This window comes from Herpailurus yagouaroundi, unplaced genomic scaffold (assembly GCF_014898765.1).
Source record: "Herpailurus yagouaroundi ecotype Mexico unplaced genomic scaffold, PumYag 193, whole genome shotgun sequence".
Classification (NCBI taxonomy): Eukaryota; Metazoa; Chordata; class Mammalia; order Carnivora; family Felidae; genus Herpailurus; species Herpailurus yagouaroundi.
This window is the reverse complement of record NW_024412424.1, coordinates 7,586,898-7,611,440: the sequence shown is the minus strand read 5'-3', so window position 1 is coordinate 7,611,440 and position 24,543 is coordinate 7,586,898. Positions and strand designations below refer to the sequence as shown.

Here is a 24,543-nt window from a genome sequence, read left to right as displayed (position 1 = left end):
TATCATGTGGAAACAAAAGATCAAAAGTCTAGATCTGACTGGAGGTTGGACTTGTGCTTCTCTGTCCTGTGGGGGTTGCAAAGCTGGGCACGCATCTCTGAGTCCAGCTCTTCCGGGGCATTTGGCACTGTCCATCCCTCTCCTTTCCCAGACACACACTGACCCAGAATAGAAAGTTTGGCACCTTCCTGGGTACCCTGTCCCCCACGGGGGCAATCCCAGTGAACAACTGAGCCAGGGTAAGAGCTGATTGACAGTGCTAAGCTGTGTCCACTGCCACCGTAGGCACCTCCAGGAGCCTCGAGAAGAGGCCCTTCAAGCTGCTTCTCCACTTAACACTACCACTGTGTGACTCCTTCTGTTTTCATTTGGTGCTTTTACTCCCTGCAGCCATCTTCCTGGAATCACTTCATTTGTTCCAACAAACCTGTCTTTGAGCATTTCCTGTGTGCCAGGTACTGCTTTGGACCCTAGTTAGAGATAAAAGGGAATGGTTTGGTGGTGGTGACAGACAAGTAGATGAAGGTACAGTGATGTATGGCTGAGATAGTTGGCACAGGTACCCTAGGAGCCATAGAGGTGTGCACCCAACTCCTGTTTGGGAGAATGGAGTCTGTGGAGAACTCCATGGGGTAGGGAGGAGTGGAAAGTGGATAGCTAAGCAAAAAAGTGTGTGTTTATTGAAGTGGTGCTGATCAGTTAGGGGAATGGAAAATCATTTATTTTTATTGATAGCTGTGAAATAGAGCTTGTGGGCAGCTTTGAATTCAGAAACTTTTGGAGGGGTGCCTGGGTGGTTCAGTTGGTTGAGCGCCCCACTTCGGCTCAGGTCGAGGTCTCAGGATTTGTGAGTTCGAGCTCCGTGTTGGGCTCTCTGCTGTCAGCACAGAGCCCACTTCGAATCCTCTGTCCCCCTCTCTCTCTGTACCTCCCCCGCTAGCACTCTTTCTCTCTCAAAAATAAACATTAAAAAAAAAAAAAAGAACTTCTGCAGTTTTGCAGCAGTTTTCTTCTGTAGACTATTATGCCCATAAGTTATGAGGTTCAGAAGAAAATATTTCATCTCTTGCAGGTAAAGCCATATTCCTGTTTTCACAAATATTTAATTTTTCTTCTTTCATCTTGATCTTTCAGATGTAGTCTTGCCTGCTACATTCCTAATCACAAAATATATTCAGTACTAGGGAAGTTCCCCATTACTTTAACTTTCTTGAGAGAAAATTGACATTACAGGGTAGGTATTTAAGTACAAAGGGCCTTTCCTTGTCCCACTGGTTGGTGTAGAGTCAGACAGAAAGGCAAGCTCTGTGGTGCCAGACATGGCTATAAATTGATGGCCACAGATTTAAAGTAGAAGAAATCAGAAGCCTGAATTTCTTTGGGAAAAGCAAACCCTTTTTATGATTCTACAACTCAGCAAGGGATGACTTTCCCTGGCTGCTCCTTGGCACCTTCAACAGAAAAGTTGGAAAGTGTGACCTGATTTCCCAGACAAAAACCCTTCCTTGAGTCAGTGAGAGACCCGAGACCCTTACCATTACTGGATATGGTGAGAAGTCTGAACACAATGAATTTGTGTTGCCTTCTGTTTTTTTCCCTGAACACTTATCTTTGAATGTGGAATAAGCAGGGAGAGTTGCCTTTCTGACGGCTGTTAACATACTGCAGCTCTAAAATCAAATCCTATAGGGAACATGGAGGGTATATGACAGCTAGGAAGGGAAGAGAATGTGGGCTTCTGTGCATAAAAAAAATGGATGGAGGAGACCAAAGTTGTATCATTCAGAAAAACTTACCACCTGTCTCTCATGCACCAGGCAGCGTTGTACATGCTTGGGGGAATATATAGCAGGAAACAAAACAATCCCTTTTTTTTTTTTTTTTTTTTGTATTTTTATTTTTTATTTTTTTAAAGTAATGTCTATGACCAATGTGGGGCTCAAACTCATAACCCCGAGATCAAGTCACATGCTCAACTGACTGAGCCAGCCAGGTGCCCCCAGAATCCCATTCTTTTCATAGAGCAGATATTCTTTGAACTGTAGGAAAATTGTGCTTGCCGGGTGTTTTGATTCCCTCTTTTCCTCTCTCCTTTCTGTTAGGAAAGAAGAATAAGCTGAACAGACTCTGACTGTTGGCTTTCAGTTTGCCAGGATCTTCTGCCTAGCTGTCCTTTTGTGGCCCATGTGCTGCATCCTCTGCCCTCAGTGTGCAGCTGGCCCCCAACGCAATGTGTGTTTGTCAAACCATGGAAGTGGGGCAGTATGGCAAGAATGCAAGTCGGGCCGGAGACCGGGGAGTCCTCCTGGAGCCCTTCATCCACCAGGTGGGCGGACACAGCAGCATGATGCGCTACGACGACCACACTGTGTGCAAGCCTCTCATCTCCCGGGAGCAGCGGTTCTATGAGTCCCTCCCTCCCGAAATGAAGGAGTTCACCCCTGAATACAAAGGTCAGTCACTGGCCAGTTTGGAGAGAGCAGTAGCCTTGGGCTTTTGCAGGTTTTCAGCTCAGTTTTCCTTGTGTTGTGGGCCAGGTGATATGATTGTAGGTCTCTTTTGTCTCAAACTAAATCACTTTGTTAAGCACAATTTGAGACTGAAAGCACCAGCACAGTCTTTAGATCTTGAAAATCTGAATTCACCAATAGGTAAACCTGGAAGAATTCACATCATTAAATACTGTTGGTGAAGAGCATGCTCTTAGCAAGGTGGTTTCCCCTGTTTGCTGGGATGCTCTAGGAGAGGGGCAGTACTTCTCTGGTTCCGGAGCAGGAAGAGTTGGATGCTTTCCAGGCCAAGGCAGTGAGACAGCTGGCAAGGAGGCTGTGTGGAGCCTTTGTCTGTGCTGGGGGAATGAATTGATGATAAGGAGTTTACAGAAGGATTGAGAAGGTCTGAAAGTCCTAACTTTTGAAGGCAAAATAGTGTTTGAAAATGTAAATTAACTTTATAGAATAGAACCCCATGAATATATACCAGAATTAAGTCACTTTATTTTAAAATTTGATTTTTGTTACTCTGTTTATACGTTTTCATTGCCCACCATGGATAAGTTATATTTTTGTGTTCTACTTTTTAAAAAAAATTTTTTATAATGTTTATTTATTTTTGAGAGAGAGAGAGAGAGCATGAGCAGGGGAGGGCCAGAGAGGGAGGGAGACACAGAATCTGAAGCATCCAGGCTCTGAGCTATCAGCACAGAGCCTGATACAGGGCTTGAACTCGCAAACTGCGAGATCATGACCTGAGTTGAAGTTGGATGCTTAGCTGACTGAGCCACCCAGGTGCTCCTTGGATTCTACTTTTTAATTTCCCAAAGCTGTTATGAATTTAGTCATGTTTACGTCATTATTTACTTAAGGGATCCTCAATTTATTTTATTTAAAAAATTTTTTTAATGTTTAATTTTTTGAGAGAGAGAGCGCACATGCGTGAGTTGGGAAGAGGCAGAGAGAGTGGGAGACAAGAATCCAAAGCAGTCTCCAGGCTCCGAGCTGTCAGCACAGAGCCTGAGGCGGGGCTCAAACCCATGAACTGCAAGATCATGACATCAGCTGAAGTTGGTTCTCAACTGACTGAGCCACCCAGGCTCCCCAAGAGATCCTCAGTTTAGAAAAATTAATTCAGGGGCTCCTTGGTGGCTCAGTCGGTTGGGCGTCTGGCTTTGGCTCAGGTCGTGATTTCATTGTTCGTGGGTTTGTGCCCCACATAGGTCTCTGTGCTAACAGCTCGGAACCCAGAGCCTGCTTTGGATTCTGTGTTTCCTCTCTGCCCATCCCCAACTCACACTCTGTCTCTGTCTCTCAAAAATGATAAATAAACATAAAAAAAAATTTTTTTTAATGTTACTAATGGTTAAAAAATGATTTAAAAAAATCCATAATTTTTTTTTATTGTGGCAAAATATACATGACATAAAATTTAACCATTTTTAAATGTACAATTCAGTGGCATTAAATACATTCACAATGTTGTCTACCATTATCATTACTTCCATAACTTTCTCATCACCTCAAACAACCACTCTGTATCCATTAAATAATAACTCTCCCTTTCCACCTCACCGAACCCAGGTAACCTCTAGTCTACTTTGTCTCTTTACACATTTGCCTATTGTAGATATTTCATAGAAGTGGAATCATGTAATTTTTTGTCCTTTTGTGTCTGGTTTATTTCACTTAGCATAATGTTTCCAAGACTCACCCATGTTGTAGCATGTTTCAGAACTTCATGTCCTTTTATGGCTGTATACCCATTGTGAATATATATCACATTTTGTTTATCCACTTATCTGTTGACGGACACTGGGTTGTTCCCACTTTGGACTATTGTGAATAATGCTTTTGTTAATATTAGCTTATAAGCATTTGTTTGAGTCTCTGCTTTCATTTCTTTTGGGTACATACCTAGGAGTGGAACCTGCTGGATCATATGGTAATTCTGTTTAACTTTTTGAAGAACGGCCAAACTGTTACAGGGCCTGGCATCTAGTAGATGCTTAATAAATACTTGACTAATGGATTAAGGAAAGTTTTGCATAAGGATATAGAAGCCTAGAACTTCATATTTGGTACTATATGTGGTAACCCCTGATGACTGCCGCTGGTAATACTAAATACATAAAAATCCCTCTTGAAACTTACCAAAACACAGAATATTATTGGCATTTTTCCTTAGCTTGGTTGAATTTTAAAAACACCTGTGTTCCTGGCAATAAAGAGATATATGTGTATGTGTGGGTTAGTATTTATACATGTATTTCCCAGATCTGTCTGCTGAAAGGGCCTAAAAACAATGATACTCCAGTAGCAATCATAGGGCCAAGATCTTGGTCCTTCTAAATACCATTCCTACAGTAAAGGGAAGCAGAACTCCCTGGAGGAATGATTGGTTTCTGAATTGGGGCAGGAAAATAAAAGATGAGCCTGGAGCATCCCCTGGTAACTAAAAGTAAAGAAATGGTCAAAAATGATGGGAGTGTATCTTACAAGCACACAAGAGCCGATATCAGGGAATCCCAGTGGCCAAATCTAGAATATGAGAAATAAAATATCCCTAACTCCATACTGATAGATAAATGGGTGAGAAGGGACATTTCTTCCTTATAGAATTGTAATTCCTTTTAATTAAAAGATATAGAAGGAATGATGGAAACAGAAGTCACCATTAGGCACACAACACAGAAATAATTGTCCCCGGCAAGAACCATGATTGATTCTAAAATGAGTGGGCTAACATACTATAAGAAACAGAATATTTAGAAAGTCTCAAAGTATCTCCCTATAGGATATTCATTAATTACAATAGGAAAAATAATAACTTTACAAAGGAGAAACCTGGCAGACTTCACCTTAACCAAGTGATCAAAGTTAAATCACCAGTAACAAGACCTGTACCTTCTGACATAAGAACTGAGGAGGACACAAGATCATTTCTGTTGCCTAAAATGAGTGATATCAATCTAATCATGAGAAAATATAATGCAAATTCAAATTTAGGGACATGCTACAAAATAACTGTTAGTATTCTTCAAAAGTGTCAAAGTCATGAAAGAGAAAGACAGAAACTATATCAGATTGGAGGAGACTGAGGAGGACTAAATGCAATGTGAAGTGAAATCCTGAACCAGAAAAAGAATATAAGTGGGGAAAACTGCCAACATTCAAATAAAGTATACAGATTACTTAATATTATTATGTCAGTGTTCATTTCTTGGTTTTGGTAATTATAAATTATGATTTCACTTTTAACAATTTTTTTTTAATATGCTCTATTGATGTTCAACAACTGGCTTAAATGAAGACAGTATTGATGATTTTAGAATAAGTCAGTTTATCAACAATATGAAACAGCACTGTTCTTAAAATCTAAAATCAATTACTGAAATTCACTTAAGGAGCTTGGGGGCAGTGTTAAAAGGGGCCAGGTTTTCACAGGCCCTTATCCATCTCTGCATGTTGGCTGGCACCATCATATTGCAGCCTTCCATCTGCTGGAACACAGACCACAGCACAACATCTGCTGAAGCGAGTTCATTCCCAGCAAGCCAGGGGCTCTTCCCAAGAGTAGCCTTCATGGAGTGGAACATAGTGGCGGCTTCTTTATAAAAAATGTTCATTTATTTATTTATTTTTGAGAAAGAGGGTGTGCGCATGTGAGCAGGGGAGGAGCAGAGAGAGAGGGAGAGAGTCTCAAGTAGGCTCTATGCTCAGCACAGAGCCTGACATGAGGCTTGATCTCACCACTGTGAGATCATGACCTGAGCCAAAATCAAAAGTTGGATTTTGACCGACTGAGCCACCCAGGTACCCCCACATAGTGGCTTCTTCTTTACTGCTTCCTTCTTTTAGCTGAAAAATAGCTATTATCTACCCAGGTTTTTACAAGGGTTAAATTTATAGCATTATGCTTCTGGCCAAACAAAAGAAAAAATGTGCAATGTTTCTTTCTCCTTTGATGGGACACATCGTTTGGATACTGAACTGCATTCTAATCTTCAGCACATTCTTCCCAATTAGAATAAACCCCAGGTGATACTCATGAGGGGCTGGTTTGGTGTGCTTGCCAAAGCACTCAATAAGACATTGGGCTCGCTGTTGACTGCTGCATGCGTGAGAACAGTGAACAGGACCCTGCAGTACAGCACAAGGGGGGTGGGGGGAGGTGGGGTTTGTGTTAATCATGATCTTTCAGTGCCCTTGTCTTTCAGTGCTCCATAATCCTTTCCAAGCATGGAATTTAAGTCCATTGCATTGGTTAGTAAAGCAGTTGGCTCATCAGCTTGGATTGTGTTGGTTACATCCAAGTCCACATCTGACATGTCAGTCATCTTGATGTGACCATTAACCATAGCTTTTCAGTTCAGACAGACATTTTAAAATACCTTGATGGGATTCAAGAGCTTGAAGAGTTGGGTCAGAGAGTCTTCCTGCACATGGCCTGCAACCAGAGAAGGAGAGATGTGTCACTTTGTGATAGGGCTTTACCTGATACACTGGCCTCACGGGAGCATTAGAGGAAGCGAGTATATGGGAATTCTATATTTTTGGTAACTTTCTATAATATTAAATGTATTTAAAAAAAAAAAACCCTGTACTGTTGGGTTTTGATATATATTAATTGGACCAATAATATCTTCAATTTTCTTTCGATAAATTGGGCTTCATTTGACTTAATAAGAAAGGATCAATTTTTGGTTTAATTGTATATTTGAGAAAGTATATTTATTTTACCTAGTGAAAATGCAGCTCGAGAAAAGAAAATAGATACTAATGATTTGCTATGGCTTTTAAAGACTTCTGTTCCCCAGTCTGAGAAAAGTTGGGGAAAAACTGAACCACTACTGACAGTCCTTTCCTGGGAGCCACCTGGAGGTTTGAACTTGTCCCAGTTCTGTTGGTTGTGATTTAGAAAACATTTCTCTGGAGCCAGGATTTGACTCCCTTTTAAGATTTTTTTTTTTTCGTTAGCATCAGAAGGACTCTGAGCTAACAGGGCTTATAGTTCTCTATCTCATTTTGGCATATTTATAGCAGAAGGTTTGGCCATGGATGTGTTGAGTGTGGATGAGTTGGTGGCTGAAGCTGCATATAAAGCATTTGCAACTGTTCTTAGCCACTTAGAGACAGCAATGTATTTGATTCTGGCTTCTCTCTTGTTTTGTAGTCCTAGAATATCCCTTCAAATGTAATATTCTTCTGGTTCTGTTTTGAAAACAGTAGCAGGGTTCCAAGGTGGCTCAGTCGGTTAAGTGTCCAACTCTTGTTTTTGGCTCAGGTCATAATCTCATAGTTTGTGGGTTCCAGCCCCGTGTCAGGTTCTGCACTGACAATGTAGAGTCTGCTTGAGATTCTCTCTCTCTCTCTCTCTCTCTCTCTCTCTCTCTCTCTCCCCCTTTCTCTTTCCCTTTCCCTTTCTCTATCTCTTTCTATCTCTCTCTCTCTTCCTCCTCCCCCTCCCCTGCTGGCTCTCATGCACTCACTTTCAAAATAAATAAACTTAAAAAAAAACAATAGCAAACCATTGGATTCAAAATTGCACAATGGACTTGGATACACATGTCTCCAGAAAAAGATACACAAATGACCAACAACACATCAATGTCATTAGTCATTAAGATAATGCAAATTGGTGGCACCCAGGTGGCTCAGTCAATTAAGCATCTGACTTCAGCTCAGGTCATGATTAGTGACTTTGTGAGTTAGTGAGTTTGAGCTCTGCATCAGGCTCTGCACTGGTGGTGAAGAGCCTGCTTGGGGTTCGCTCTCTCTCCCTCTCTGCCCCTTCCCCACTTGCGTGCGCTCTCTCAAAATAAATAAAATTTTTAAAAATGCAAATCAGAACCACAAATCAGATACCATTCGTGCACACTAGGATGGCTATAATAATTAAAAACAAGAAAAAGGAAAGTAAGAGTTGGCAAGAATGTGGAGAAATAGAACACTGCCGGTAAGGATGTCAAATGGTGCAACCACTACAGAAAACAGTTTGGTAGTTCCTCAAAAAGTTAAACAGAATTACCATATGATCAGCAGTTCCACTGCTGGGTGTGTACCCAAAAGAACTAAAATCAGGGACTCAAACTGATGCTCATAAAGCTAATATTCACAGAAGTATTATTCACAATATTCACAACCATGTGTCAGCAGTAAGTGTATCAATAAACAAATTGGGATATGTATTCACAATGGAATAGTATTCAGATTTAGAAAGAAATGAAGTTCTGATACATGCTACAACATGGATGAATCTTGGAAACATTATGCTAAGTGAAATAAGCCAGACACAAAAGGACAGAAATTACATGATTCCACCTATATAGAATATCTACAATAGGCAAGTGTGTAAAGAGACAAAGTGGATTAGAGGTTACCTGGGTTTGGGTGAGGAGGAGAGGGGGAGTTATTATTTAATGGGTATAGAATTGTTTGAAGTGATGAGAAAGTTTGGGATTTAGATAATGATAATGGTAGACAACATTGTGAATGCACTTAATGCCACTGAATTGTATGTTTAAAAATGGTTAAAGTGAGGGGTACCTGGGTCGCTCAGTCAGATAAGCATCCGACTTCTGCTTAGGTCATGATCTCATGGTTTGTGGGTTCGAGCCCTGCGTCGGGCTCTGTGCTGGCACCTGGCTCCTGCTTCAGATTCTGTTTCCCCTCGCTCTCTGCCCTTCCCCCACTCATGTTCTGTCTCTCTCTCTCAAAAATAAAACATTTAGGAAAAAATGGTTACAATGATAAATTTATGTATTTTTTTTACTATAATTTCTAAAAATATATATATATTTTTTTTTTTTAAATATTTTTTTCAACGTTTATTTATTTTTGGGACAGAGAGAGACAGAGCATGAACGGGGGAGGGGCAGAGAGAGAGAGGGAGACACAGAATCGGAAACAGGCTCCAGGCTCTGAGCCATCAGCCCAGAGCCTGACGCGGGGCTCGAACTCACGGACCGCGAGATCGTGACCTGGCTGAAGTCGGACGCTTAACCGACTGCGCCACCCAGGCGCCCCCTCTAAAAATATATTTTTTAAAAATACCAAAACCTCCACCAAATGTAATCTTTAGTGTCTATTGAAATTAGTCTTAAAATTGCCAAGAAAATTGGGGCTTATATCAGACCATTGATTTTTCATTTGCCCATCTGCATTCTACCTAGGTGTGAGTACTGATGTAAAAAATAATGTCAGGATCAAAAATATTTTCTTCTTAAACTAGTAGTAGATTGCAGGATTCGTTTAATTGGCAAGTTTCATCTACTATTTGTAGAACTTCTTCCTGCCCTGTCCACAGCATAGCCATATCTCCCCATATCAGATATGATGCTCTGTGTCTGCCAGTGGTCTGTCAGGGTACTCAAAAGTATGTACCTGAAGAGAATGAAAGGTTTCCAATATAGCTTTAGATGAGCCTTCAAGACAGAAAAGAGCTAATCGTAAAAGATCAAATGATATATTTGACTATATAAAATTTAAAACTTGTGTTTATTAAAATTCACCTTTAGAGAAAATGAGTAAAGATATTTACCACATATATAACTGACCAAGGATTAGTTTCCAGAATATAGGTCTATATCTAAATTAATGTGAATCAGTATGGAAAAGATAGTTCAGTATGAAAATGAGCAAAAATTAAAAAAATAAATGAAAACCAAAAACCAAATTAAGAAAATAAATGAAAACCAAAGACAAAAGGCTGATTCTTTGAGAACAACATCTCTAGCCAGACTGGTCAGGAAAAGGAGATGACATAAATGTCCAATATCAGAAATGATATATGTGTCTTCACTAGGATCTACTGATATTTAAAGATAAAAGAATATTTTGAGAAACTTTATCCCAATAAATTCTACAACTTAGATGAAAGAGACAATTTCTTGAAAGATACAAGCTATGAAAATTTTCATGAAGAAATGGGGACTCTGAATAGTCCTATCAAATAAATTGAAATTGGAGTTCAACACATTCTAGCAGAGAAAACTCCAGGCCCACACAGCTTCAGGTGAATTCTACCAAACATTTAAGAAATAGTAGTTCTACAGAAACTCTTCCAAAAAAATTAGAGAGTATGTCCCAACTCATTCAGCAAGACCACTATGAGAAAATAAATGCCCCTCACCAACCTAGATGTAAAAAATTTGAATACAATTTTAGTCGGTTGACTAGAACAGTGTATTAAAAGGACACTGCATCATAACCAGGTAAGGTTTATCTGAGTAATACAGGATAGGTTTAACATTCAAAGGTTAAATGGAATTCGTCATATAAATAATCTAAAAAAAGAAAAACCATCTATATCTTAGCAGATGCAGAAAAAGCATTCAACAATATCCAACATGTGTTCTTGATAAAACAACAGCAGCAGCAAACTGGGAATAGAAGGACAGTTCTTTAACCTGAGGGCATCTATGAAAAACCTCTAGCCAGCATCATAATGACAAAACAGTTGCCTTGCCCCACAAGATCAGGAATAAGACAAGGATGTTCATGCTCTCCACTTCTAGTTGACATTTTCCTGGAGGTTCTGGCCAGTGTGGTTAGGCAAGATAGAAATAATAAAAAGGCGTTCCAATTGGAAAGGAAGAAGTAAAACTCTTTATTTGCAGACAACATAGAATTTTGTCTTCAGTCAGTCAAGTGTAAGAGCAGAATAAAATCCTGCAAAGGACTCAAAAGTGACCTCCTGAACGCCCTTTCTTAGAAAGCTACTTTGAAGACATCTTCCACTCTAAGGAGTAAACCAAGAGTGGGAGAAGTAGAGGACCATAGAAGGAATGACCCTCAACCTTCACCCTGGTCAGCGTGACAGCTGTGTGGCAGGCCTGGAGGACACTTTAGGTCAGAGCACAAGGGGAGCCCAGGAGACAGAGAAGATTGGCAGACCAGAGAGCATTCAAGCTGGAACAGTTGAGGTTCTAGTGAAGACAAGAAGTTACAAAGGTGAAAACCTGCAGGAGAGGTAGCTATCTATGAAAGCAAGCCAGGATACAGATGCGAGGCCCATGGAAGTGTGGCATACATTTGAGCAGTATAGTGGGAAGTATGAAAAAAGAATTTCAAGTTTAAGGAATTTTTTCTAAAAGGGCCTAGGGAATGAGGATGAAATGGACCAAAGAGAAGGATATTCTTAGTCTGACATTGACTTATTCATAAATGCCTCATTTTTGTTCAGATTATGGAGCCAATTTTGTACACCGGGAGTGTAAAGGAGACATGTAGTGACAGAAGGTTAGATGTGGAAGTCAGACAAAGGGCAGCCTGGACTTTGTTTTTTTTTGTTTTTTGTTTTTTGTTTTAATCTCCTTGGGTTAGGTTTCTAGATATTGTGTTTTAAATCCTTTGTTAACGATTCAGAAGAAATAACGGATAACCTGTTGGGTAAAAAATGGACACGGTAAGCTGTTTTCCCTGAGTACAGCATGGAGGGTAGAAAGGTGTCAACTTAGGAATGCTGGTGGTTTGGTGAGGCAGAAGTTCTGTCTGGTGAGGTTAGAATCGCCTAATGCTTAGTGTGGGCAGAAGACTTCTTTTTGGGACTGTTTTGCTGGAAGAAGTCTTGTCTCTAGGTGACTCTGCCAGGCAGAGAGAAACAGAGCAAGAAAATGACACAGGGAATGGCAGTATCACAGAGCAGTTGTATAAGTAGAGGGTTAAATCATGTTAGGGGTGGGTGTCTCCAGTGAACACAGTTCTTTTGAATGGTACAGGAGTCAGTCGTTGAAAATCAGAGGGCTGCAGAGGAGAGTGGGAAATAAACAGAGATTAACCCCCGATCAGAGGTTAAGTAGCAGACTTAGAGTTGGGGTGAGTGGTCAGCTGTCTTCTGGAAAGAGGTCTGTTGGTCATTGTTCCTACATTGATCTTCAGTTGGTTCATGGCAGGTGATGTGCTGTGAGACGGCAAGTGCCAGCAGTCTGTGCTGCATAGACCCAGCCTGTGTAGACATTTGTTGACTGGCTGCCTTTTTTTCAACAGGCGTGGTGTCTGTCTGTTTTGAGGGAGACAGTGATGGTTACATCAACTTGGTGGCCTACCCTTATGTGGAAAGTGAGACTGTGGAGCAGGATGACACACCAGAGCGGGAGCAACCTCGGCGCAAACACTCCCGCCGGAGCCTGCACCGGTCAGGCAGTGGCAGTGACCACAAGGAAGAGAAAGCCAGCCTGTCCCTTGAAACCTCTGAGAGGTAAGGGGGTGGTGAGCAGGGTGAAGGTGCATGACTGGTCCTGGCATTACAAACACTCAAGACCTCTCTAGAGTCCTGACACATGGGGAAGTAGGGCCCAAGCTTGGGGAAAGATGGCTGGTATTCTTTGGCTACCACCTGAGTGTGTCACATCACCCCAGTGATGCTGCCTTCTGTGTATGGATGTAGCTGGTCAAGAGAGAGTGATGGTGAAGATCTCAGCCCTTCAGAAGCAAGGACTCCCCATGCTCTGTGCTCTCCAGCTTTGTTGTGTCTCACACATAAGGTCGAAATGCCTTGGTCCACGGTGAGGTTGCACCTGCTTTCAGACCTGTAGGACTGCCCAAGCGCAGTGAGAGGCCATCCAGACCAGTGTTCTTTAAGGGTTCTGTACAAGGTTCTTTGACCTCTATGAGGTCAGCTGTTAACCCTTTCCCTGCAACTAAAATTTAGTTTATTGCATTGGAAATTATTTTTCTTGTAGATTAGGAAAATAGTGTATAAAGCATTGTCTCTCTTGATATTTTATGCAAGAAATGTGAACTCTCATAGGGTAGCTATCATCAAAAGGACAGACAATAAAAGTGTTGATGAAGATTTAGAGAAATTGGAACCCTCTTAAATTGCTGATGGGAATGTAAAATAGTGCAGCCACTCTGGAAAAATAATTATTCTTCAGAAAGCTAACCCCATCAATGCTACTCCTAGGAATAGGAGTATTTACCAAGAGAATTGGAAAAATACATTCAGACACAAAACTTGTAAACAGATGTTTATAGTTGAATTATTCCTAACAGCCAAAAAACGAAAACAACTGTGTCCATCAGCTAATGAATGGATAAATAAATGTGGTGTATCCATATAATAGAATATTATCCAGTGATAAAAAGGAATGGAATGCTTATATGAGCCACGACAGGGATGAACTTCAAAAACTAAAGTGCTGAGTGAAAGAAGTCAGTCACAAAAAAACACATGTGATTCCATATATAGAAAATGTTCAGAATAGGCAAGTGCATGAGACAGGAAGGCAAGTTAAGGTATACCAGGGGCTGAGGGGGAGAGGAGGATAGGAAGTGACTGCTAATGGTGATAGTGTTTGTTTTGGGGGTAATGAAAGTGTCCTAAAAATTAGATAGTGGTGAAGTTTTATAACCTTATAAATATACTAAAGAAACCACTGAGTTGTAAAAAAAAAAAAAAAAAAAAAAAAAAATTTTAATAAAACTAACGTAAGCTAAAAATAATGTGAGCTTCCTGAAACAAGGTAAAATCAAAATTCTATGACTAAATTACTTTATATTTAATTTGGGGGCACCTGTCTGGCTGAGTGGGTGGAGCATGCGACTCGATCTCTGGATTGTGAGTTCGAGCCCCATGTTACTAGGTATAGAGATTACTTGAAAAAAAAACCCTTTTTTTAAAGTATATTTAACTTCACTTAAAAATAAGTTTCAGTGAATAAGATCTGTGCCTCAACTTAGAAGTTAGATTTGGGACTTTTCTTATATGCGTGTGGCAGCACATTAGTTTATCTCTGACATCAGGTCAGTTGAGCAACACATGCTGTGCACCCTAGTTCCTGAAGCAGTAAGAGCCCAGAGTGTTCCGGCTCTCCTTACTCCCATTGATGGAAGAGGACACACTCACATGGAGGAGCACAGAACCCCACGAGACTCTGGCTGAGTGTGTGATGTTTCCTCTCTGGGCCAGATCTGCATTTCTGGAGAGGAGAGGCCTTCACTCTGAGTAAGCAGGGTCTCCAGTTAAGCTTTTTTTTTTTTTTTTTTTTTTTTAGTTTAGATTTTAGTTATTTAACATACAGTGTAATATTGGTTTCAGGAGTAGACTTCAGTGATTCATCACTTACAACACCCAGTGCTCATCATCACAGGTGCCCTCACTCATCTAGCCCATGCCCCCGCCCCCGCCCATCAACCTTCAGTTTGTTCTCTATCATCAAGTCTCTCTTGTGGTTAGTTTCCCTCTCTTGTCTCCCCCCTCTTCCCATACGTTCATCTGTTTTGTTTCTTAAATTCCACATGTGAGTGAAATCATATTGTATTTGTCTTTCTCTGATTGACTTATTTTACTTAGTATAATACATTCTAGCTTTATCCATGTCATCGCAAATGGCAGGATTTCATTCTTTTTGATAGAGTAATATTCGTGTGTGTGTGTGTGTGTGTGTGTGTGTGTGTGTGTGTGTAAAATAGACTCTGGTCTGCAGAAGCACTTCTTCAGGGCTTCTTGTTCATTCCCCAAGGGGCTTCCTCTTCACTGATGATTGTGGGACCTAAGCTTAGTCATTCATGTGACAAGGAATGTTCCCCAAGTCCTCAAGCCCATAGCTGGCATTGAAGCCTTTCTCTCAATAGCTCTTTAGAGTGCGCTTTCTTTGGTCTGCCAAAGGTACAGAAATTGCTTCTCGAGTCATCTGGTGAAAAGCCAATGAACATAGAATAACATCAAAGTCTACCCATGTCCAGGTTCAATGCTCTGCTCTGAAAGTGACAGCTCTGTGTGCAGTGACCAGACCTCTGGCCCGTTCTCAGAGGCACTAAGTCACTTCTAGGAATGCAGCTTATTCTTCACCAGGACCAGAGCTACAATACCAAGGGTAATGCCAGGAGGAATGGGTGCCCCGTGCGGGCACAGAGGACTTATTTGGGTTTACTTGGCAGATGAGTAAGCCTTATTGTTTCTTAAAGAGGATCACAAAGAAAGCATCCATGAATGGCCTTAGCCATGCCCTCACCAGAAGAAAATGAGAGTTTTCTGACACTGAGAGGCATTGGTGGCTCCTCTACTTTCAGTTAAAGGGGAAAGGGAGCTCTGCCCGTGTCTCTCAGCCATTTCACCCAGTCTGTCCAATCACCCTGCAGGCGAATGTCAGCAATTTCTGGTACACACCAGCCCTAGTGGCTAGCTCAACTCTGCATGACTTACTCCATCTACAGTTAAAGGAGAGGCCAGAAGTTCTGGGGAGGACGGTGGCATTTGATATTGCTGCAGTGCTCTGCCTCTGCTCGGAGCTGCAGGCTTGCTCTGCCGTTTGCAGCGCACATGGCTTCTCCAGTGCTTGGCTTGGCTTGGCATGGTGAAGGAACATTGCAAGTTACTTCAAAGATTTTTGTGTTGGTGGGAAAAAGGAAGTTGTAGTAAAGTCCTAATATTTTCAGTTGGAGTCACCTTCTCAATAAAACCCCTTTGTGGTTTGACTTATTTTAGAAATAAAATCCCCTTACTGAAATGGCTTCATGTCTTCCACAGGCACAAACTTTGTCCACTGAGAAAGTTTCTTTGGGGCCTATCCTGCCTTTTTTTCTTTGATGTTTTCCTCTTTCTTCCAGGTTGATACACAAGCAGACAGACATTCATAAGCGTATAATGTCAGCATATGCTTTCTTTAGATCTTATTAAAAATTTGGTTGTAGATGTGGACAGAAATATGATAGTTACTCGTGTTCTTGACAGTGGTGTCCCGTGCTCCACCCTATATTTGTTAAGTGTGTGACTGCACGTTTGTCAATTTTTGTATTTTTTTTAATTGTACATCTAACAACGTATCATTTTCACCTTTTTTTCAGTGTATAGTTCAGTAGTATTAAGTACATTCACACTGTTGTGCAGCAATCATTACTGTCCGTTCTCAGAACTCCTTTTTATCTCTGCCAGAAGCTCCACACCTGTTAAATAACTCTCCATTCCCCTTCCCCCCAGCCCCTGGTAATTGCCTTTCTATTTTCTGTTTCTGTGAATGTGCAGTTCCCTCAGATGAGTGGAATCATACAGCATTTCTCCTTTTGTGTATGGCTTATTTCACTTTAGCAGGATGTTTCAGGGTTCATCCAGGTTATAGCATGCGTCAGAATTCCATTCCTTTTATTGCTGAATGACACTCCATTGTATGGGCACACCATGTTTTGTTTATCCATTTATCCACTGATGGACACCTGGGTTGCTTCACCTCTTATTTATTGTAATGATGCTGCAAATATTTGTGTAGTTTCTATTTGAGTTCTGTTTTCAGTTCTTTCAGGTATATACCAAAGAGTGCAATTGCTGGGTCATATATGATAATTGTACGTTTAACTTTTTGAGGAACCGCCAGACTTTTTCATAGCGGTTATACCATTTTACATGCTCTCCAGCAATATTTGAGGGTTCCAGTTTCTCCACATCCTCTACAACACTTGTTCTGGTTTATTTTTGTGATAGCCTTCCTAATGGATCCGGAGTGGTATCTTCATCACGTAATTTGGTGCAAAGAGTTATTTTTCAGACAGTTTTCAGAGACACAAGTATAAACACTACTTATTGCTCACTTTTATGCACTCTTGCATCTGGGGTCCCTGTGTCACCCGTCACCAGGGTCTGGTGCCACCAGGGTGGCAGATTAGGTCTGATCCAGGTCTCCTTCACCCTTTGCACTGAGACCCCAGAGGGTGACTCGTCTGAGCCCCTTCAGCAATGTGTTATGTTCTTCCTTCTTAGCTCCCAGGAGGCAAAGAGTCCGAAGGTGGAGCTCCACAGCCACTCAGACGTCCCTTTCCAGATGCTGGATGGCAACAGCGGTCTGAGTTCTGAGAAGATCAGCCATAACCCCTGGAGTCTGCGCTGTCACAAGCAGCAGCTGAGCCGCATGCGCTCGGAGTCCAAGGACCGAAAGCTGTACAGTATCCTTGTTACTACTTCAGCGGCGTTCCTTGCTGCGACCGTGGCTAGCTCCTGTGTCAGGATACCTTCTAGTACCATGACCAGGCCCTCTCTGTTCAGGAGCCCCACTTGTTCTCATCTCTCTTTTTCATAGGCTCTTTGTCGTTCTTTTTTTTTTTTTTTTAAGTTTATTTATTCTGAGAGAGAGAGAGCAAGCACACGTTGGGGAGGGGCAGAGATGGAGAGAGAGTCCCAAGCAGGCTCTGCACTGCCAGTGAGAGCTGGACTCGGGGCTTGAATTCACAGACCGTGAGATCACAGCCTGAGCCAAAACCAAGAGTTGGATGCCCAACTGACTGAGCCACCCAGGCACCCCTGTCGTTCTTTGTTTTATTGACATGTTTTTTTCTGCCTTTTGGGGCTGGTAAGCCTGAAGCTTCAACTTGGCAGTCTAGAAGAGTGCTGTTTGGTAGAACTTTCTGAGACCATGGAAGTATCTGTATCTTTGTTTAGTATGGCAGCCACTGGCCATATTGAGTAACCAAAATGTGGCTGCTGTGCCTGAGTTACAGAATTTTATACTCACTTAAATTCAAATTGCCAGATGTGGCTAGTGGCTACCAGATTTGTCAGTGCAGGTCTAGAATCAGGGATCTGCGTTTGTGTGCACACGTGCATATGCACACATACATTTCTCCACTCCCAAAAGATAATTACAAAGTGGTACTTTTTTTTTGTCCAAAGAGAAACACCATACCTGAACAGCGTATAATAGTCTTTAAGATGGAAACGCAAAGAAATATTATAAAATGGGAATTCTGCTGGTCAGTTACTATCTGAAGCAGTAGGCAGTAAATGACTAATACTGAGAAACTGAGGAGAGTGTGTTGAGGCCTGTTTACTCAGTTTTCATAACAGTCTTTTGAAGGAGAAAATGTTACGATGCCAGTTTAAAGATGAGGTGATGGGTGGGCGCCTGGGTGGCTCGGTCGGTTGAGCATCCGACTTCGGCTCAGGTCATGACCTCACGGTTTGTGAGTTCGAGCCCCGCATCTGTGCTGACGGTTCAGAGCCTGGAGCCTGCTTCGAATTCTATGTTTCCCTCTCTCTCTGCCCCTCCCCTGCTCACACTCTGTGTCTCTCTCTCTCAAAAACAAACATTAAAAAAATTTTTTTTAATAAATAAAGATAAGGAGATGGAAGCCCAAGGGGGTTAAGTGTTGTGCCCAGGCCCATGAGAGGCCAAAGCAAGATTCAAGAGCCCATGCTCTCGGGCACTGTGAGATATTTCTGCAGCTCTTTTTAAGTTTTATTGTCATTTGTTTATAAGTTATTGCAGATGATGAAATTAATAGCCAAATTTAATGGTTTTCTAGTAGATCTTCTTTAAAGAATTAGCAGATGTTAATATGTGCATCATCGAGCAATGCCAAGTATGTTATCATCCAAGACTGTGGTTGCTTCATGGTCCTCCAGTATGGAACTGAGGTCCAGGCTTGGGCCCTGATGACTTTTGGCAGCCTTGTGACTAGCCTGTGTACCTTTATCCAGGGTGGTTGCAGACCACAGATTTAAATGAGGACATGGGTATAAAACCAGCCGCCCAGGACCATAGAGGCATTTTGAGCAGAAGGTCCTAAAAGTACTAAGGGACAAGCTGAAGTATATAGTCCACTGGTTTGAAGTTTAGTCAGTAAATGGCAGGATAGAAATGTATTACTTATTTACTTACTTAAGTTTGTTTTTTTTTTTTAATTTATTTTGAGATAGAAGAGTGTGGGAGGGTGCAGAGGGAGAGGGAGAGAATCCCAAGCAGGCTCCGCACTGTCAGTGCACAGCCTAATGTGGGGCTTGAACTCAAGAACTGTGAGATTGTGACCTGAGCCGAAGTCGGATGCTTAACTGAGCTACCCAAGTGCCCTGACAGGGTAGAAATTTAAATCCATCTTTTCCTAAGATTCCTGTTTGGAAGTGGTAAACCTGATTTCTCGTGTTTGTGATAGTGCTGTGAAGATATCTTCCCTATTTCTTTTAGGCCTGGATGCGGTATGGCTTGAGCAGGGCCTTGGTTTACTTACGGTGCCAGGGATGCATATGAATCTGGCAGACCTTCTTTAGTTTGTGTATGCCTACCAGACAGAGTAAAGTAGAATAAAATAAATGTGATGGTATCAGCAGATTGTCATAGATCCATACCGTGGAAAATTATTCAGCCATAAAAAAGGAATGAAATTTTGTCACATGCTACAGCATGGTTAAAACTTGAAAACATTTTGCTCTGAAACAGCCAGACACAAAAAGACAAATATGAAGTATCTAGAGTAGGCATACTCATAGAGACAGAAACTGGAATGGCAGTTCCCAGACATGGGGATGTGAAGAGGAATGGGAGTGTGTGTAGTGGGTACAATTTCTGGTTTCTGTTTGGGAACATAAAAAAGTTCCAGAGATGAAGGGTGATGGTGGTTGCACAGTAATGTGAATGTACTTAATGCCACTGAACTGTGAAGTTAAAAGTAGTTAAAATGGCACGGGGGTGAGGGTGCGGGCAGTGCCTGGGCGGCTTAGTCGGTTAGGCGTTCAACTCCGGCTCAGGTCATGATCACACAGTTTGTGAGTTCGAGCCCTGAGTCGGGCTGTCTGCAATCAGTGCAGAGCCTGCTTCAGGTCCTCTGTCCCCATCTCTCTCTGCCTCTCCCCAGCTACTGCACGTGTGTGTTCTCTCTCTCTCAAAACTAAATAAACACTTTTAAAAAATAGTTAAAATGGTAAATTTTGTTATGTGTATTTTGCCACAGTAGAAACATTTTTGAAAATAATTGATAGGCCTGTGGTGCCTATCAATAATTTGATAGGTCACAAATTGAGAATTTGTGAGGTGAATACAGATTACATTTAAAGAGAATGCCCCCTTTTATAGAAAAACTTGGTTGTGGTTTCATGGTTGGGGCTGATGGTGAGTGTGGCTGTTACTCTCCTTGACGTGGTCCAGAGTTCCTCTTGCTTGAGAACGTGGTGCACCACTTCAAGTACCCCTGTGTTCTGGACCTGAAGATGGGCACCCGGCAGCATGGTGATGATGCATCAGCTGAGAAGGCGGCCCGGCAGATGAGGAAGTGCGAGCAGAGTACGTCAGCTACACTGGGTGTCAGGGTCTGTGGCATGCAGGTGAGTTGCCCTGGTGAGAGCCTAGCTGCTGCCGCCCACGTGTTTGGGGTTGCACATGTGCCTGCCTGCTATCCATGCCAGGTGTCCTCCGGGCCCACAGTGGTCCAGAATCTCCTCCGAGAGGGTGAGTGCCCCACGGGATGCTGAGTGCATCCTTATAGGTATGTTCCCTGAGCCCTCTCGGCCTTACCTGATGACCTTTGGGCTCCAGACACAGAGCCACTGTGAGAGCCTGTTGCCTTGACATTGGGACGATTAAGGCTGGTCAGAAGTACTTTTGACAGTGCCTGCCCAGGGCACTATACGGTCATCAGACCTTTCTGGTGCTCACCCCCTCTGTCTCCTGGGCTTTCAGGTATACCAGCTGGACACAGGACACTACCTCTGCAGGAACAAGTACTATGGCCGTGGGCTCTCCATTGAAGGCTTCCGCAACGCCCTCTATCAGTACCTGCACAATGGCCTGGACCTGAGGCGTGACCTTTTTGAGCCCATCCTGAGCAAACTGCGGGGCCTGAAAGCTGTGTTGGAGCGGCAGGCATCCTACCGCTTCTATTCCAGCTCCCTGCTTGTCATCTACGATGGCAGGGAGTGCCGGGCAGAGTCCTTCCTGGACCGCCGGGCCGAGATGCGTCTCAAGCACCTGGATACTGGGCTCCCTGAGGTGGCGCCACCCTGTGGCCCTAGCACCAGCCCCAGTAGCACCAGCCCTGAGGCCGGCCCCTCCTCTCCACCCAAGGTGGATGTCCGCATGATCGACTTTGCACATAGCACGTTCAAGGGCTTCCGGGATGACCCCACCGTGCATGATGGGCCAGACCGAGGCTATGTGTTCGGCCTGGAGAACCTCATCAGCATCATGGAACAGATGCGGGAGGAGAACCAGTAGGCCCCGCCCTGGGCCCCCAGAACCCCTTCCTCTCCACCCGCAGGCAGGGACCATTGCTCTGACTGAACTCGCCGTGAGGACACACAGACTTGCTTTTAAAGGGTTATATTTCTCTTTGGTGTAAACTAAAAGAAATGTTTTTAGCTGTAGCCTGGAATCCATATATATAAAGTGAAGGAGGGCACAACACACATCCTCACAGCCAGGCTTCTTTAGCTCTACAGTTCTGACTGCTGTGTCCAGGCTGGCTTAGGAAGGAAGAGGTGCCCTTGGTGGATGGGCTTGGCAGCAGGGACAGGGTGCCCTTGGACGTTGGTTTCTCTGGCCTAGGTCTTTGGGGTCTGTGGCTATAGGGCCCTGCAGGTTTTAGGGTGAAGCACTGGACTGGTGCAGGGTCCCTCTGTGCTCACTCATCCTTTGTTCCTCAGAAGTAGAGGATTGGGTGCCCAGCTCTTGGGGACTTTCTAGTCTGGTGGTGCGGGCATCAGCCAGTGCTTTAACAGATGCCCCCAGGATACCACAGGGCCAATTGCACATAGCTGGACCCGTCCTTCTCAGTTCTGACCTTGGCGTGAGGCTAGATTCATGAAGCTGTGCTGAAGCCAGCTTTTGACAGAGAGTAGGCCATGGGACTCCCAGGCACTCTTTGGCACTTGAGCCTGCTCCTCTTCCTGCCTGCACACCCCAGCCAGCCTTTCTCACCAAGATCCCTTGTCTGAAGAGGCTACCCCTTCCTGCCCCACTGAAGGGGTCCCTGCTGTATTTGCCAAGGAGAGTTAATGTCCCAGCAGGCTCCAGGGCCTCTGGTGGCTCTGGCCCAGACAGTATTTGCAGTTCTTGGGCTATGGGTGGGAGTCCTCTTCCTCTAGCTTGGGCAGCTGTGCTGCCTCTGGATGGGCTGCCCGTCCCAGGGCTCAAGGGCTGTGGTCCGCTCAGGGTGTCACCTTTCCCCAGGCTAAGCTCAAGGCAGCAGCCCATTGTAAGGAGCTCCAGTCGTGGGAGGGAGAGCTTTTTTTAAGCTTGTCTTCTCATAGGGACATTGTTTGGGCCCTGGGTGCAGGTGCCCAGATTCTGCTAATGAGTTTTGTCTTATCATTCCTGGGATCCATCAGTCTGTCCATTTCTCCATCTGCCAGCCCTTGTTACTTGGGATCTTTCCCCTGGGCTGTAGCCTTGTTTATTAGTAAATATTGATTTCCATCATGCTTTCCTCAGCAAAATAGTCTTTTCCATTTCTGAGGTGAGCTTTGGCCCTTGTGCCTGTTGTCAGCAGGTGCTACCTTTTTACAAAGAACTGGTAGCAAATGAATTGTATGAGGTATTTCCCTGCTGGCCCAGCACCTTGTCTGTAGGCCTGGAGTGTGGCCCTGCTCAACAGTGTGGTACAGTGAAGGCCCAAGGGGCAACCCTTCTTGTGGTTTCAGTAATTTTTGCCGCCAGCCCTTAATGGCACAGAGACCTGCCACCTCTAACATGTGGCCAGGAGGTGACACGGCACTCAGCCATTGCCATGGTTAGTGCCCTCACCTCTGGGCCTAGGGCCGCTGTCATTGTCATTTTTGGCATGGCCCTTGTTTGGGCATTAAAGGTAAGCCTGCCAGTCTGTATATGAGAAGCCTTGATAACTGGTGGACTACTTTCCTAGTCCTTAAACGGGCTCCTTGATGGATCCCATCTCTCTCGGCCCTCTGATCCTGGTGCCAGTGGTGGGCAGGTTCCCATTCCTTGGGGCTGGGAGGGACAACTTGCCTGTTTCTGGTCAATAATGACCATCTTTCTTGTGCCATTCTGTGGCTTCAGCCATAGGGGTAGTAGCTCTTCATTAGTGCAGACCGTCGTTTCCTGGCAGGGCAAAGGCCAAGACAGAGTCAGGGGCTGCTTGGGACTCCCTTCAGTTGAAACTCTCCAGCCTGGGGATGTGCTGTGCCGCCTCAGTTCCTGTATTTGGGGGAGCAGATGCTGCCCCATTCTCTTCGTAGTGAGAGAGTTATACCTACTTATCTTCAGTGTTTTTCTGGCACTAAAAAGAGCAGAAGGGTCTGGGATTTGCTGCTTCTCCATTAGGGCAGGACCCCTCTTTTCGGCACTTTTGACACTGGGGGGACCCAGCTCTGTTACCTGGTGGGTGTTGGGCTTGTGTGTGCACACATGCTCTCTCTCTCTGCCTCTACTCTCTCCCTGGTCCTTGCCAGAGAGCCCTGTCCCTGCCAGGCCCTGCCTTCCCAAACCCCAACTTGGGACCAAAGTACAACGCGGGATCATGGGTTGGGGCGCTCAAGTGACCCCCCTCTATAGTGCTTACTTGGGCCAAGTCAACACCAGCCCCCTGGGCTAGGGGGGGTGGGGTGGGACCGGTGGTGCTTAACGAGGAAGGGGACCAGTGTAGCAATTTGCAGGAGACCCCACCTCTCCCTCCCCTCACATTGGGGCCTGTGCAGTGGGTGTGGGGGTTTCCCCAGGGGCCAAAGCCCTGGGCTAATTCAGTAGCCGCTGCTCACTCGCGCACATCTGGCCACGTGCACGCCCCCTAGATGCAGATTGCTTGGAACTTTAAAGCTGTTCAATTTGGTTTTGTTTGTGCTGATTTAAAAAAATGTTTAATGAGAAAAATTGGAGCACCCTGGGAAGGACGTGGTTCATTTGCTTCTCGGGGCACGGAATCGTTCTTTGCTCCACTTTCCTGGAAGCTGCCTAAACCTGCCCAAGCTGCCCCAGGTCTGCACCCTCTTCCACTCTCGGCTCCGCCCACGGCTGGGCCACTGCGTCTCCTTGGGACCTTGCGTGCGGGGGAGGGGTGCTCGGGCCTTGGGCCCGGCGGCCCCTTTCTGTACACCTAGCGCTGCCCGCCCCGCTTGTGTCTGAGGTCGTGTATGTCAAAATAAAGCCGCTAGAAACTGAGCTGTGTCCGCGTCTTTGCAGTCCCGCGGCTCCTGGGAGGCAGGTCCAACCCCGTTGCCCCGCGTCCCTCCGCCGAGTCCCACGAGCCGCTGCGCCGGGGCGGGGCCGGAAACGGCCGCGCGGCAGCGGACCCCGGCACCCGTCGGCGAGAGAGCCTCGCCCTTGGCGCCAGTTCCGCCTTTGGATCCGCCAATAGGCAGCTGACCCGCAGACCCCGTCCCGGTCCCCATGGCAGC

At 44.2% G+C, this 24,543-nt stretch overlaps 1 protein-coding gene and 1 pseudogene across 1 annotated transcript in view; one reads left to right on the top strand and one right to left on the bottom strand.

Moving 5' to 3' along the window:
• Positions 1-24,307, top strand: part of IP6K1 (inositol hexakisphosphate kinase 1) — a 59,028-nt gene extending 34,721 nt beyond the window's left edge. The window contains exons 2-6 of the mRNA XM_040445385.1: positions 2,103-2,453; positions 12,483-12,693; positions 17,191-17,372; positions 20,345-20,520; positions 20,876-24,307. Of these exons, the coding sequence (XP_040301319.1) occupies positions 2,231-2,453; positions 12,483-12,693; positions 17,191-17,372; positions 20,345-20,520; positions 20,876-21,409 (1,326 nt within the window). The 5' untranslated portion in view covers positions 2,103-2,230 and the 3' untranslated portion in view covers positions 21,410-24,307. The remainder of the gene's footprint in view (positions 1-2,102; positions 2,454-12,482; positions 12,694-17,190; positions 17,373-20,344; positions 20,521-20,875) is intronic.
• LOC121011270 (aminoacyl tRNA synthase complex-interacting multifunctional protein 2-like) lies at positions 5,891-12,432 on the bottom strand (annotated as a pseudogene).
• Positions 24,308-24,543: the final 236 nt, after the last annotated feature.